The sequence below is a fragment of the Aspergillus heteromorphus genome, assembly GCF_003184545.1.
Source record: "Aspergillus heteromorphus CBS 117.55 chromosome Unknown BO70scaffold_24, whole genome shotgun sequence".
In the NCBI taxonomy this organism is placed as follows: Eukaryota; Fungi; Ascomycota; class Eurotiomycetes; order Eurotiales; family Aspergillaceae; genus Aspergillus; species Aspergillus heteromorphus.
The window spans coordinates 1-12,643 of record NW_020290429.1 but is presented as its reverse complement, the minus strand read 5'-3'; the positions used below and the strand labels follow the sequence as shown (position 1 = coordinate 12,643).

The 12,643-nt window shown below is 53.8% G+C and overlaps 6 protein-coding genes across 6 annotated transcripts; 3 read left to right on the top strand and 3 right to left on the bottom strand.

Moving 5' to 3' along the window:
* On the bottom strand, positions 1-887 carry BO70DRAFT_364448 (HIT family protein). Its single transcript, XM_025543811.1, has 3 exons — positions 663-887; positions 344-595; positions 1-284 (listed from the first exon to the last, which is right to left on the bottom strand). The coding sequence occupies exons 1-3, from the start codon at positions 777-779 to the stop codon at positions 78-80; spliced, it is 576 nt and encodes a 191-aa protein (XP_025396729.1). The 5' UTR covers positions 780-887; the 3' UTR covers positions 1-77.
* A 179-nt stretch (positions 888-1,066) lies between these two features.
* Positions 1,067-3,033, bottom strand: BO70DRAFT_364447 (Mob1 family protein). Its single transcript, XM_025543810.1, has 2 exons — positions 2,676-3,033; positions 1,067-2,606 (listed from the first exon to the last, which is right to left on the bottom strand). The coding sequence occupies exons 1-2, from the start codon at positions 2,907-2,909 to the stop codon at positions 1,200-1,202; spliced, it is 1,641 nt and encodes a 546-aa protein (XP_025396728.1). The 5' UTR covers positions 2,910-3,033; the 3' UTR covers positions 1,067-1,199.
* Positions 3,034-3,216: 183 nt separating this feature from the next.
* On the top strand, positions 3,217-4,855 carry BO70DRAFT_389064 (CobW family GTP-binding protein; the record flags this gene model as incomplete). Its single annotated transcript, XM_025546050.1, has 6 exons — positions 3,217-3,426; positions 3,487-3,570; positions 3,623-3,634; positions 3,711-3,807; positions 3,874-4,393; positions 4,508-4,855. Exons 1-6 carry the CDS (start codon positions 3,300-3,302, stop codon positions 4,853-4,855), a joined length of 1,188 nt encoding a protein of 395 aa, XP_025396727.1. The 5' UTR covers positions 3,217-3,299.
* Positions 4,856-5,522: 667 nt separating this feature from the next.
* On the bottom strand, positions 5,523-8,185 carry BO70DRAFT_373054 (uncharacterized protein; the record flags this gene model as incomplete). Its single annotated transcript, XM_025544893.1, has 2 exons — positions 5,523-7,367; positions 7,427-8,185. 2 exons carry the CDS (start codon positions 8,183-8,185, stop codon positions 5,523-5,525), a joined length of 2,604 nt encoding a protein of 867 aa, XP_025396726.1.
* A 158-nt stretch (positions 8,186-8,343) lies between these two features.
* BO70DRAFT_107863 (uncharacterized protein) lies at positions 8,344-8,857 on the top strand. Its single transcript, XM_025537850.1, has one exon. It carries the CDS (start codon positions 8,503-8,505, stop codon positions 8,770-8,772), a length of 270 nt encoding a protein of 89 aa, XP_025396725.1. The 5' UTR covers positions 8,344-8,502; the 3' UTR covers positions 8,773-8,857.
* A 2,008-nt stretch (positions 8,858-10,865) lies between these two features.
* Positions 10,866-12,634, top strand: BO70DRAFT_431326 (uncharacterized protein; the record flags this gene model as incomplete). Its single annotated transcript, XM_025548233.1, has 3 exons — positions 10,866-11,249; positions 11,309-11,836; positions 11,904-12,634. Coding segments are annotated over exons 1-3 (1,335 nt in total), but the record flags the coding sequence as incomplete, so codon positions are not given.
* Between the last annotated feature and the right edge of the window lie 9 nt (positions 12,635-12,643).

Below are 12,643 nucleotides of genomic sequence, written 5' to 3'. Positions count from 1 at the left end.
TACAACTCTATAGAGTACACAAACCAGTATATACACTCACCAATCTATCGAATTCCAACCCAACCCAACTTAACCCCTCAATCCAACTCCCCCCTCTTTATCTCCATCTCCATCTCTTTCTCCATCTCCATCTCTTTCTCCATCTCCTCCGCCAACATCTTGGCCTCCCCCTCCATCTCCTCCAACGACCTAGCCTCCCTCGCCTCATTATCAACCTTCGGGAACCCCTCTCTCCTCTTTTCCCCAAATGCAGCCCTTAGATCCCCTTCCTCCCCATCCAACATCTCATAAACCGCATCCGTGCCCCCTTATGATCCAAATCCCCCCTCCGCCTCGGAATCACATGCGCATGAACATGCGGCACGCTCTGTCCCGCATCCACGCCATCCTGGATAGCGATATTCAAGCTGGAGGCGCGATATACCCGTTCCACCATGCGGGAGACGCGCTGGACGGTGAGAAATAGGTCGGAGGTTTCGGTGGGCGTAAGGTCGGAGACTCGGGGGACGACGCGGCGGGGAGAGATTAGGACGTGGCCCGGGAGGATGGGTTTGAGGTTGACAAGGGCGAAGGTGTATGGGGTGAGGTGGAAGACCTAGTTTTTGAGGGGTTACTAGGTTGGTTTGGTTTTGGGGGGGGGGGGGGGGGAAGAGGGCAGGTACCTGGGTTGTGACGAGGAAGGGCCCAAAGTGGATGGGACTGGATTTGAGGATTGCGGACATTTTAGATGTGGTTGTGCTGCTGCTTTTGCTGCGCGGGGTTGGAGTGGAGGTGGACATGTATGGTGTTGGCGTGTGTAGTATTGTTGGGCTTGAGAGGAAGGTAGTGGTGACTATGAGCAGGTGGAATGGCAGAGGGGTGTGGTGGTGGTGGTGGTGGTGGTGGTGGTGGTTGTGGTGGAAGACAATGTGGAGACGATGATCGCCGTATCGATTGTCGGAGTTACGCGGAGATATCCACCGCAATCAACACTATTGTGTTAGTAGAAACTACAGATTTGCTACTGTGTCCAACACAGCTCCTACAGAGACACCTAGTCCAACGGAGGTAGATCAATGGAGGGTATCATTAAACTCGCTCGAGTCGTATATTACATCAGTGCCTCCGTCGTCTGCCGTGAACCCACATCAAGCAATACATATTACAGCCGTGGTATAGACACATGCCATCATGTCATAGTAGGAAAATAAAGTGTGCGACTAGGCCTCCGCCGCCAGCTCGCTCCCTGCCTCGGTCCCCGCCTGCGGTTCCTGCTCGCTGGGTGCCTCTTGTTCCGGCGCCGTCTCGACCTCCGAGGTCTCCGCGGTCTCCGCGGTCTCTGCGGTTTCCGTAGTTTCTGAAGTCTCCGCAGTCGGTTCGCTTGCCACTTCTGCGGGCAGCTCTTCTGCGTCAGCCTTGGAATCTGGCTCGGCCGACTCCGGCTTCTCTTCGGTTGTGGTCTCCAAAACGGCCGGAGCAGGTTCAGAACCAACGTCAGCCGCAGACTCAGCCTCGTCCTCATCCTCGTGGACTTCAGCCACGGTGACCTGGGACCCATTGCTATCAGGAGATGACGGCTGAACAGATTCCTTCGGCTCCTCATTGGTCACATCTGGCGCTTGCTCAGCTTCTTGAGCGGGAGCAGCAGGAGCTGGAGCCTCTGGAGCCGGGGCCGGGGCCGGAGCCGGAGCCGGAGCATGAATAATGACAGGAGCGGCGGCAGGAGCTGGAGTTGAAGCTGGAGCCGCAGCAGCGGCAGCAGCAGCCACGGCGGCCGTCGCCGCTGCAACCGCCTGCTGCTTCGGCTGGTCATCATCCTCCGCGCTTTCGCTGATGGTGGTGACGCCCGAGCCGATCGACGGGCTATTCTTGTGGCGCCTCGTGGTGGCACCGGTGCTGATCGCCGCGGGCTCGATATTTTCAAGCGACACGGGGAACGGCTCGGGATCCTTTCGCAGGATTGTCATCCGACGTCCATCCGTGTGCTCCGGCGCCGGTGGCTGATGCACATCTACGCCTTCAGCCTCCGCGGGAACTGTGTAATTGTCTTCCGGAATTAGGTTGTACATATCGCAGACCGTCTTGAAGAAGATGTAGAGCCCGTCGTGGCCCTCCACCTGCCAGAACACCTCGCGGTGTTGGAACCAGGCGTGTGCGAAGATGCGATACAGCCGACGGAAGATGTTGGTCAGGTGTCTCATGCTTGCTTGTGCGCCCCCGGCAGTCTCAGACCCCAGCGTCAGCCTGCTGGGGAAGTATTTCGGCGATGTGAGGATGTTGGTGGCCCAATCAAGGGTGTGGCAGCAGTAGTCGATCGCGCAACACGCTTTGGGGGGATCGTGGACGGCGCAGAGGTACTGCCACTCGGACGCACGCATCTCGGGACACGTCTGGGAGGAGCAGGGAGGGGAGTCGGCGAAGAAGGCGATGATGAGATTGTTTACTTTCATGGTTAGGAAACGACAGAGTTCGTACAGCCAGAGCGACCGGTCGACGCCATCCGGAGGCTCCGCGAGTTGGATCGCGACGTCACGGCTAATTGGGACAACTGTATCCGTGCCTTCGGGTCTTGTGTAATGATTGTAAAGGGCTTTGAGGTGTTCCTGGAGTTGGAAGGGGGAGTCAAGCTGTCGGAGGAAGGGGGCTGGTCAGCGGGCCTGCGGACACAGACAGGGCGTGTTTACACGGGTATATACCTGTGAAAGAGGGATCAAAGGAGGGCCGTAAGCCATGTCGACAGCCCTCGTGCCGGGTCGGATTCTCCGCGTCGAGCCGTCCTCGGCAGTCTTGGAGGCGCCTAGCAATTGTTCGGTCTCGTTGTCGAAGGACTCGCCGACTGATGGAGACTTGGGCCCGATCTGGACCTCCGTGAACGGGGGAGGACTGGGTAAGCGCGGGGAGCTGGCTTGGGAAACTCCCGCAGCAGCCATGGCGTGAGGCTGTAGGCGGGTAGCGGGTCGCAAGGAGCGAGCGGAACAAAGTGAGTCAAAGGAGGGTGGGTGGAAGTTGGAAGTTGGGAATTGGAAGCCTGGAAGGGGCGAAAGGAGAGACGAGAATTGGAGAAGGCGATCTGGAGAGAAGGAGATAAGATGGAGCTGGCCAGACGGGCGTCCGTTGATTGGAGCCCATGGCTGGCGGTGCCCTAAGCCCTACTGCCTGTTGGGGTAACGTCATGTCATGCCTGAGGATCGGGAGGGTCGGAGCTTCGATGCCTTCCGTCTTCCGCCTTCCGCCTGTCGAGATATACCGCTGATATACCTCTTCCACTCCCCCTCCATCTTTTCCCTTCCCCCTCGATTCCCTCTCTCCTCCTAAACACCATGATAGACATAGACGACGACGACGCCCCGCCCCAACTAGTCGATGTTGCCCAACTCCCCGACCCGGCGCCATCGACGTCAGCGGACACGCCGCCCCAGAACCGGGTGCCCATCACGCTTGTGACCGGTATGATCGATGCGACAGATGTAGCTACCGGATCGTAGATCCCACTAACCCTCGTGGCAGGCTATCTCGGAGCGGGGAAGACCACACTACTGAACTACATCCTCACCGAGAAACATGGCAAGAAGATCGCCGTGATCATGAACGGTCAGTCCGGAACCAACACAACGATAACTTCCTAGATGCTAAAGATGAGTAGAATTCGGAGACTGTAAGACTGTCACTCATAGCCAACCATATTGCCTGCAAATGGCACCTCCGAACTGACGGATCCATCAATCATCAAGCCTCCGATATCGAGAAACCCCTGACCGTCAACCAAGACGGCCAAGAAGTGACCGAATGGATGGAAGTCGGCAACGGCTGCATCTGCTGCTCTGTCAAGTACTGTTCCTCCTCTGTTTCTCTCCCCATCGTCTCCATCAATCTCAAAACTTACCAAAATACCAGAGACACCGGCGTAATGGCTATCGAATCCCTCATGGAACGCCGAGGCACATTCGACTATATCCTGCTCGAGACGACCGGGCTCGCCGACCCGGGCAACATCGCCCCGGTATTCTGGGTAGACGACAACCTCGGAAGTAGCATCTACCTCGACGGCATCGTCACGCTCGTCGACGCCAAGAACATCCTGCGTCTTCTCGACGAACCCACCCCCGAAGAAACCGTCTCCAGCCACGACTCTGGACACGACCACGACCACGCGTACTCGGGCCCCGTCCTCTCCATGGCACACATGCAGATCTCGCACGCGGACGTGATAGTCCTGAACAAAGCCGACCTCGTCACGGAGGAGCAACTAGCCCTGGTCCGGGACCGCGTGGTCGCGATTAACAGTGCCGCGAAGATCCACGTCACGGATCATAGTAAGACGCCTGAAATCGAGGGCGTGGTGCTGGATCTGCATGCGTATGATCATTTGGATAGTTTGGAGTTTGCGGAGAAGGGCCATAGCCATATTGATTCGGTGAGTTCTTTCCCTCTCCCCCTCCTTTTGACTCCCTTGTTTCCTTCCTTTCTTTGTATCACTCCTTTGCTGCGTGGAAAGCTAAAAACCAATGAAAATTGTTTGATATCCTAGGCTATCTCCACCCTCTCAATCACAACCCCCCCAATTCACCCCTCCCAGGTCTCCCTCGTCGACACTTGGCTCCAATCCGTGCTCTGGGACTCGACCTTCCCGCCGGTATCTGGGATTCCGGGGCCCGAGAACTTCGAGATCCACCGCTTGAAGGGCATCTTGGTGCTCGATGACGGGTCAACGAAGATCATCCAGGCCGTGCGGGAGATATTCGAGATCCGGGATGCGGAGCCGAAGCAGGAGGCCAAGACACAATGTAAGATTGTGTTGATTGGTAGGGGGCTGGGGGTGGATGCGGGGCCGTGGCAGCGGAGTTTTGAGGAGTTCCTCACGAAGAAGGGGGAGTGAGTGGTTGATGGATTGTTACTATGATGAATGTGATGATGGTGTATGTGTGTACGCTTGAATGAGGATTGAGCAACTAGAAGAGAGAGAGAGAGAGAGAGAGAAGGGAGCAAAGACCTAGTCACGGGGCTGAGCTTGGGTTGGGTTGGGCTGGGTTGGTTAGATCAAATCATCCTTGATTAATACAGCTGCTGCTTAGAATATTATTAACAACCAATGTACATGGGACTGGTGTCAAATGCGCAGAAATTCGAAGAGAGAGAGAGAGAAAAAGACAAGATCCGTCCGGTCGTTAGTCGTGAGGTAGATTTGAAAATAAAAGCGGAAGATGAACGCCACGCCATTTGGGGGAACAGGAAGATGTCCGTTCATCTGTAGGGACACTTATCCATCCAGTTCCCGAGATTGCGACAGAAACAGGGACCCGGGGCTTTTTAGAACGAGTAAGGGTGGGGAAAAGTGGAAGTGAAACAAAACAAAAACAATAAACCCCGAGATTCACGGTGGTAAACGCCAAGTTCGCCATGATGCCCGCTGAATAGAGCAACGCTTCAAAGCAGTTAACTGTACAGTGCAAATTGGCAGGGGGTATCGCGCACTGTTCGCCTGATCATGGATAACAAGTACTTGGACGGCTTGCAAAAGTCAATCTAGAAAATCATCCTTTATGTCATACCGAAGTCAAAGCCTTCTCGGTGAATGCTGGGTTGATTGGTAAATGGGAATCGCTGAGGTAGGAGGTGGGTTCCTGAAGACCTTGATGAGGGTACCCCAGTGCCGAGTCAATGCGTAATTGCGAGAATTGGGCTGCATCGGATTCTATCATCTTCTGGTCGGACAGATTGGCTGCAGGGTTGATGGGAAGGATGGAATGCAGGAGAGAAGACACCGAGCGCGACGGCGATTCCATGGGCCAATCTTGACCTTCGATCAGTGCATGTCCCAAGTCCGATAGGGGAGCCGGATACAGATCAGTGGACTGCGTGTCTGCCGATGACAGCGGAGACTCTTGATATCTCCCCATATCCGACAAATTGTTCGTGGAACTGGATCTCAGAGCATAGCCAGGATGGCCAACGCCCGCAAGTGTCCCAGACAAGGCTCTCGTTTCGAAAGGCATCAGATCAGCTGCACCGTCTACTGAAGCTCTCCGATAGTACGGACCATCCATATTAAGACCGTCCTGCCTTAGATCCGGGGAATCGGGATCAAGGGACTCCTGGGGGCTTCTCAAGAAAGTCTGTGGGACCCCATTAACCGATGGCGAATGCGTGTACCCATTCATGCGCGGCTCTGCAGGCGCCCGAAGCTGTCTCTCTATCGCCCTCGTGATGCCATTCTGCTCACTAGTCACGTCAAGTTGCTCCCTTGTCGGAGAATGGGCAGAATCAACGTTGTAGTGAGGCGATGAATATGTTTCGTCCGGCGACAATTGGGTATCGAAAGAGCCATTTACTACAGGCCGCGTGTGCTGATACAGAAAGGCTGCCCGCGGATCGTACAATGGCAAAGCGCCATTTTGCAAGGCAACCCCGAGACCAGTATGAGCAGGGTGTATCCGAGGAAATGAATGATCTGTCACCCGGGTACTGCGAGGGAAAAAGCCGAGAAGCTCCTTCGCCGACAGTCGGTGTCGGGGAGCGGCGCTTAAACAGATAGAGACCAACCTACGGTAGTAATTCGGCACGGGTATGTCCTCACCTAGCATCAAAGGGCGTGGCTGACGTTCTGGTTCATCCTCTTCCATGGCCAGAGCCCACAGGGTCATGCCCAGCTGGAAAAGGTCCGTTTTGACGCCGATATACATCGAGATTCGTTGGTTACTCTCGATCTTTTTTGCGATTTCGGGAGGCTCCCATCCCACTGGACATCCCCGACGATTGATATCGATGATTTTGGCGTCGTCGTTTGCATCCACCACGATGTTGGAAAGAGTGAAGTCCCCTTGCACATAGCCAGCTTCATGAATCTCGCAGAGCCCGTGGACTATTTGCTTTGCCCAGCGCTCCCGCCGCTCCCAGCTGATCGCCCCCCGATTTTCATATAGAATATCGACCAATGCCCCTTTCTCCGCAAAGCCAATGAGCAGGCCCTTAACCACCTCCTCCTGGTCATCGACCACTATCCCTTCCACTCGAACAACATAAGGGGTGCCTTCCAGAGCGTGGAGCGCATTGATCTCGTATAGAAATTCATCTACTGTGTCGGGGCCGGGGATTTCCTTTTTGATATAGGTCTGGCCGTCTAACTGCACATTATAGACAAATCCCGACAGATGCGCCTCGAAATGGAGCTGGTTTTCCCGGACCAGCCGCGCCTCCGGTAGATGTCCAATGCACGAAACTGGCGGATAGGGGATGATCTCGTTCACGTCTTCCGTGACGTGGACGTGCAGGCGCCCGTCACGCGTCTCTAGTTTCAGGTTCGTCACCGTGTCGTAGAATTGAATCTCCGTTAGTGACTCTCGGATCGACTCGTAAATGCGGGCACATTTGTCTCGCTGGTAGCGCAGCTCCTTCAGGTCTTGTTCCAGGGAATCAGGGGCGCGCCGCGGTAATCGCAGGAGACGGTGACCCGTCGCCAGCGAGTGGGCGTCTCAGCGTACGTCACGAAAAACTTTTCCCGCTCGGAGCGATCCCGGAAATGCATGCTCAGGTTCAAAATCCATCGCCTCTCCAATTCCATCTCGAGGGTCTCGTCTGGTAGCTCCTCGGGAGTTTCCGTCACGTCAGGGCAGGGGTTCCATTCCGAGCGGAAGTCGATGTCCTCATTCGCCTCGGAGAGCCGGCCAACCGTGGTCTCGTTCGGGTCCTCGCGCCACTGAACCTCGGGTGCGGACAATCTGGGGTCCACGGTGGGCGGTGGGGACCTGGACCGGTGGGAGCTGACGGCGCGACGGGGTTCGGGTTCTTGGGGGGAGAGGTTGTCGCGACGCTCGGAATTCTGACGCTTGAAGGTGGTGGCTCGAGGAAGTCCCACGCCTACCTTCCGGGAGAGTCGACGCGTGAGGTTGTCGTGGGACTTGTTGGAGTGGCGGGGGCGGGAGTTGTTGTGGTGGTTGAGATTACCATTGGAAGTGTTGTGGGCGGCGGGAGAATTGGGTTTATTCGCGGTGGGGGCAGCAGCGTCGGCGGCGGGGGACTGGGACGCGGACGGGGACGCGGACGGGGACTGGGAGGAGAAATCTCGATCATCGCGGCCCAGCCACCGGCGAAGGCCCAGCCGATGCCACATGCTCTGCTTGGGACGGGGGAGGTTGGTCTTTTCCGGGTCCAACAGCAGCCCCAGTGACCTCGTCGGGCTACAGGAACTGTCGGCGATGGAGATGGCCATCCAGCACCACACGGTCGCGAAGCTGTCGTACGGAGAACGACTTGGACACCCGAGGGGTTGGGATGGAGATGTCCATATGAATTGCGACGGGATCCTGGGGTCAGCAGTGACAGCAATCGTGCGTGCAAAGGTTCACCAGTCCGACCAAGCAGGAACGAAAGACAAAAGCAGCACTCTCAGATTAAAGCAAAGGATAGCCGTGTCTGTGGGTGAGAAGAGCGAGAGGGAGGAAAAAGAAAAGTAGGGGCCAAAAGCAAAACTGGCAATAGAAAACCGTGCTAAAGAAGGCCAATGGGCAATGACGACGGGACAGAGAAATGAAAAGTATAAAGTCGGATTTCAACGATATAAATAAATCGCGATCAATCTCCCTAGAGAAGTCGGTGAGAATTCGGGCTGTTGGCCAGGCACGGCTTTTGCCCAGTCAATCCGAGTCCCACTGGTCGCACAATGATGTCGTTGTGGAGGAGGTGGATGCAGTTGGCTTTCTTGTTCTTGTGATGGCGGCAGTGGTGGTGGTGGTTGTGGTGGTGGTTGTTGTCGCTGTGGTGATCAGGGAACTAACTACTAATGAGGTTCAAAGGTAGAGGGAGCGACAATGCAATGGAATAGAGAAAGCATGGAGAGTCCCCCGGGCAAATGAGAAGGGCGAGGAGTATTTCGTGTAGTAGTCGATCGACTGACAAGGTGTTGCCCGGCTGCAAGGCTGGTTGGGCTGAAGGGGCGATATCACCACCAGCCGATCAGTTGACGGGTACTAGACAAGACAACGTCTCTTTGTCTGATGACGAAAAGAGAAAACCAGAGAATGATGATGATGATGATGAAAATGATGATGATGGAAGATGGGGAAATTCACCGCCCACGAGATCTGGAGGAAAGAGGAAAATGCAGGAGTAGAAGAGGAGGGCGACAAAAGGCGAGGAGAGATTGGCAGGACTGGGCCTGATGGACCAGATGGAACAGGTCCAATGATGGAAGGCCCATGGAAGACACGCCGAACGCACACTCGGATCCTTGCGTGGGAATAACCCGGAATAAAACAATCATAATAATACCACTCCGGACTAGATATACAGAGGTGATACTGGGGATTCCTCTTTACTGCTACTACTGGATAATACACCCAGCCAGTGGAGATGCACGGCGGCCTGACAGGGAGGGAGTGTGTGCCTGATGATGGATGGGGGAATAATGGCGGATGGGGGGATGGGGGGGGATGGGCGATGGCGACAATCAGCATCAACATGAGACAGAAAACCAAGGATACACACTGATGATGGAAATGGGTGATATACTTCAGACATCAGACCTCGGATTTCAGACCTCCAACTGACTTCATGTGCCCACTTGCCCACTGATCCATTCTTCATCCTGCTCGAGCACCACTACTCGATTCATCCCACGGCATCCGCTACTGCAGACGCACAGCCCAACATCCTTCTCGAAGCCTCCCCGTTCGTTCCTGTCTTCCTAATCCTCCGACCAACTGACGGGTTACGGGCAACGGGCTACGGACTACGGGCTACGGGCTACGGGCTACTTACTTACGGGCTAACTGAGCTGGTCGGGTCTTCTTCCCTCTCCGTTACCGTTATCACCACCCTCCGTCGCAATCACATAATCTCCTCTACCCGAGCGTATCGCTGGATCCGCAAGCCGGCGCGTAGAAGCAGACAGCCAACAACAGCCACGCTGTACAAACAACCGCCTGCTGCCAGTGTCAGTATACGGGGGGGCGGATGTACACCTGGACCCAATCGAGAGATTCTACGGAGTAGCCCCGTCAGAGATAAGTGAACCGCCCCTCCATCCTTTATACTCCCCATCCCACTTCCGTCTCTCTCTTCTTCTCTTCCACCTATACCACACTCCCCTCCCTCCCCCCCCAACTTATCTGCTGTCTAAACCATCATCATCATCATCATCATCACCACCACCACCACCACCACCACTCAAATCCAGACGAACCAAGCTAGACTTTCAAAGTGATGCTCCCACTCAGACAAGGAACAACAACACAACCACCACCACCACCACCACCAACAACAACAACAACTAACTAACGCGCCCTGATCCCCCAACGATGCGACCAATCACGAGCCTCCACCTCGAACTCCAGGTTCCTGGAGTCGCTGAAGGAGTGAAAACTATCCGCGACTGACTGCTTTGTTTGGCCCGTAGAGCTCTTCGAAATGCACTGCCCATACTAGTAGATATGCTGCAGGCAGCTGCCTATCCAGGTAGATATGTACTAACCTACTACCTACTTAGATGTAGTGTGTATGCATGTCCGGACAACTGTGTCTTTTGGAACCAGGGATGTAGGGTGTAAGGAACTGCCACTATCTAAAGATAGATAGATGGATGGATAGATGGATAACGAGCAGATGATCTCATCAACCTACCACTTGACTTGCTTGCCAAGCTGTATACATACATAGTAGGCCGCTGGCGGAAGTTACCGCGAGGTTGTGGCCAGTTGTGGCCAGTTGTGGCTAGTTGTGACCAGTTGCATAACAGTTCCTAATAGTTGCTGACTAAAATAAATAGTAAGCATCCCTATTATACTGTATATAATAGTTATTACACTATTTTGAAACTATATTTAAGAAAACAACAAGAAAGTAACTGTTTGAAGCTTATTTTATAATTATTTATTATTATTAAAAGCTTATTACTTTTCTATTTCTAATCTATCTACAAATAATTATATTACTATTTCTTTTTTTTTATAGTAAGTAAGTTCTCCACAGGTTATTCACTGAATCACTGTTACCTTACTGTCAATTCACTGTCAATTTACTATCAATTCACTGTTACTTCACTCTCTTCTTATATATATTACATCTTTCTCTCTTCTCATTCTCTCACTCTTTCTCTTCTCTACATCACTCTCTTAAGTTGTTTCTGTCACTTCCTCCCTCCCTCTCTCTCAATCTTTTACTATCTCTCTCCTTTACACTTCTTCTTCACAACTAGACCGTCATGGAGAAGGCTACCAGCATCAAAATGGCAGAAACGCCCGAAACGCCCGAAGAAACAGTCATCCATTGGTCGAGAGGTGAGCTGAAATGCTTTTGCAGACGACGCAAGGAGACAGTACTAATATGGAAGAAATAGGTAACAAACACAGCTTAGAACCCTCCTCTGCAAGCAACAATACAGCAGAGGTGACAGCGGCACAGGAGCTGGCCAAGAAAGGCAAAAGGGGACTGCTGGAGTTACTGAAACTCAATTCCGAAGACGACTGGAGGGAGTGGTTAGTGTCAGACTTAGTCAAACCGTACTGGCTAGAACTTTGGGACTATCTGGCGAAAAACCCGACTGCTAAGCAGAAGCGCGGAGCCGGGCTGGCCCGGATCCAGGAGCTAATAATTAAAGGAGAAGCACGGGGCGTCGCGAAATACAGCCGTCGCCATGTCGAGAAAACCGGATGGGATCTTAACGAACACCTCGCATACTTCGTCCATAATGTGAGATCGGAAAACACGCACAGACGGGGGGGAGTGTTCTTTCAGAAGAACCTCCCTGAGAACATCATGGACACGGCAATATGGACTTTGAAGAACATTCTCATACAGATGCATAGCCCGTCGCAAATAAATAAGCCAAGTGGCGGAAAGGCGATTTTCGGGGAGACCCTGCCAGGTAAGAATTCGGGAGCATTCTGGAAAAGGCTTTCACAGCTGACTCCAGTGATCAAAAAAAATGATAGAGTACAAATCCATCAAAGTGCACAACACTAGGGCGCAGCAAGCGGCCAAGGCAGGGGCTGATTCCGCAGCTAAGAGCAAGGCGGACCCGAAGGAGGTACAAGAACCAGAGTCAGATGGAGAATCATCGCTGTCATCACTTGCAGACACAACCGAAGATGAGTTCCCGGGTCCGTTGGGGGCACAGCAACCACGGACCCAAGTCTGGGAGCACGAGCCGTTGAGTGACCGACAAAGGCTGATCCTCAAACGGCAGTCGGAGACCTTTGATCTTAAAGATCCGTTTTGGGCCTATGCTCGCATAGAAGCCGCCCTGCAGTTATCAGGCCCTCAAACCATAGCACAGGCAGAGGAGATGGTCGCGACTGCTGAGAGTGCTGAAAGTGTGGAAACTGATGATGTCAGTGATACCACACCAAGAAAACCCAAGCGCGTCAAGAAAGCAGTGGATATGAGGAAAATGCTGGACAACCGCGTTTTCGAGTCAAGCGCATACCAGACCGCAGAGAATCTCCAGTGGTCGTTTGATACCAGTACAGATGCAAATGATCTGCTCATCCAACCAACATTGGAGGATTATGAGAGGATCTCGATGCATGAAAAGTGGCTAGACGCCCAGGAGTACCAATTCGATAATCACGAGGAGGCCTGCAGGAACCTGGGTATTGTTGATAAGGCGAACCCCCGAATAAAGGGCATGCAGCGCGGGCAAGAGCTGAAATTTTGGCAGCCGGTCTGCATC

Excerpts from the sequence above, each read along its gene's own strand:
- BO70DRAFT_364448 (XM_025543811.1), bottom strand. The coding sequence starts at position 779 with ATGTCCACCTCCACTCCAACCCCGCGCAGCAAAAGCAGCAGCACAACC. Across the intron at positions 596-662 it reads CCTTCCTCGTCACAACCCAG|GTCTTCCACCTCACCCCATA; the intron begins GTACCTGCCCTC and ends CTCAAAAACTAG. Across the intron at positions 285-343 it reads TGCCGCATGTTCATGCGCAT|ATGTTGGATGGGGAGGAAGG; the intron begins GTGATTCCGAGG and ends GCGGTTTATGAG.
- BO70DRAFT_364447 (XM_025543810.1), bottom strand. The coding sequence starts at position 2,909 with ATGGCTGCTGCGGGAGTTTCCCAAGCCAGCTCCCCGCGCTTACCCAGT. Across the intron at positions 2,607-2,675 it reads CTTTGATCCCTCTTTCACAG|CTTGACTCCCCCTTCCAACT; the intron begins GTATATACCCGT and ends TTCCTCCGACAG.
- BO70DRAFT_107863 (XM_025537850.1), top strand. The coding sequence starts at position 8,503 with ATGAAAAGTATAAAGTCGGATTTCAACGATATAAATAAATCGCGATCA.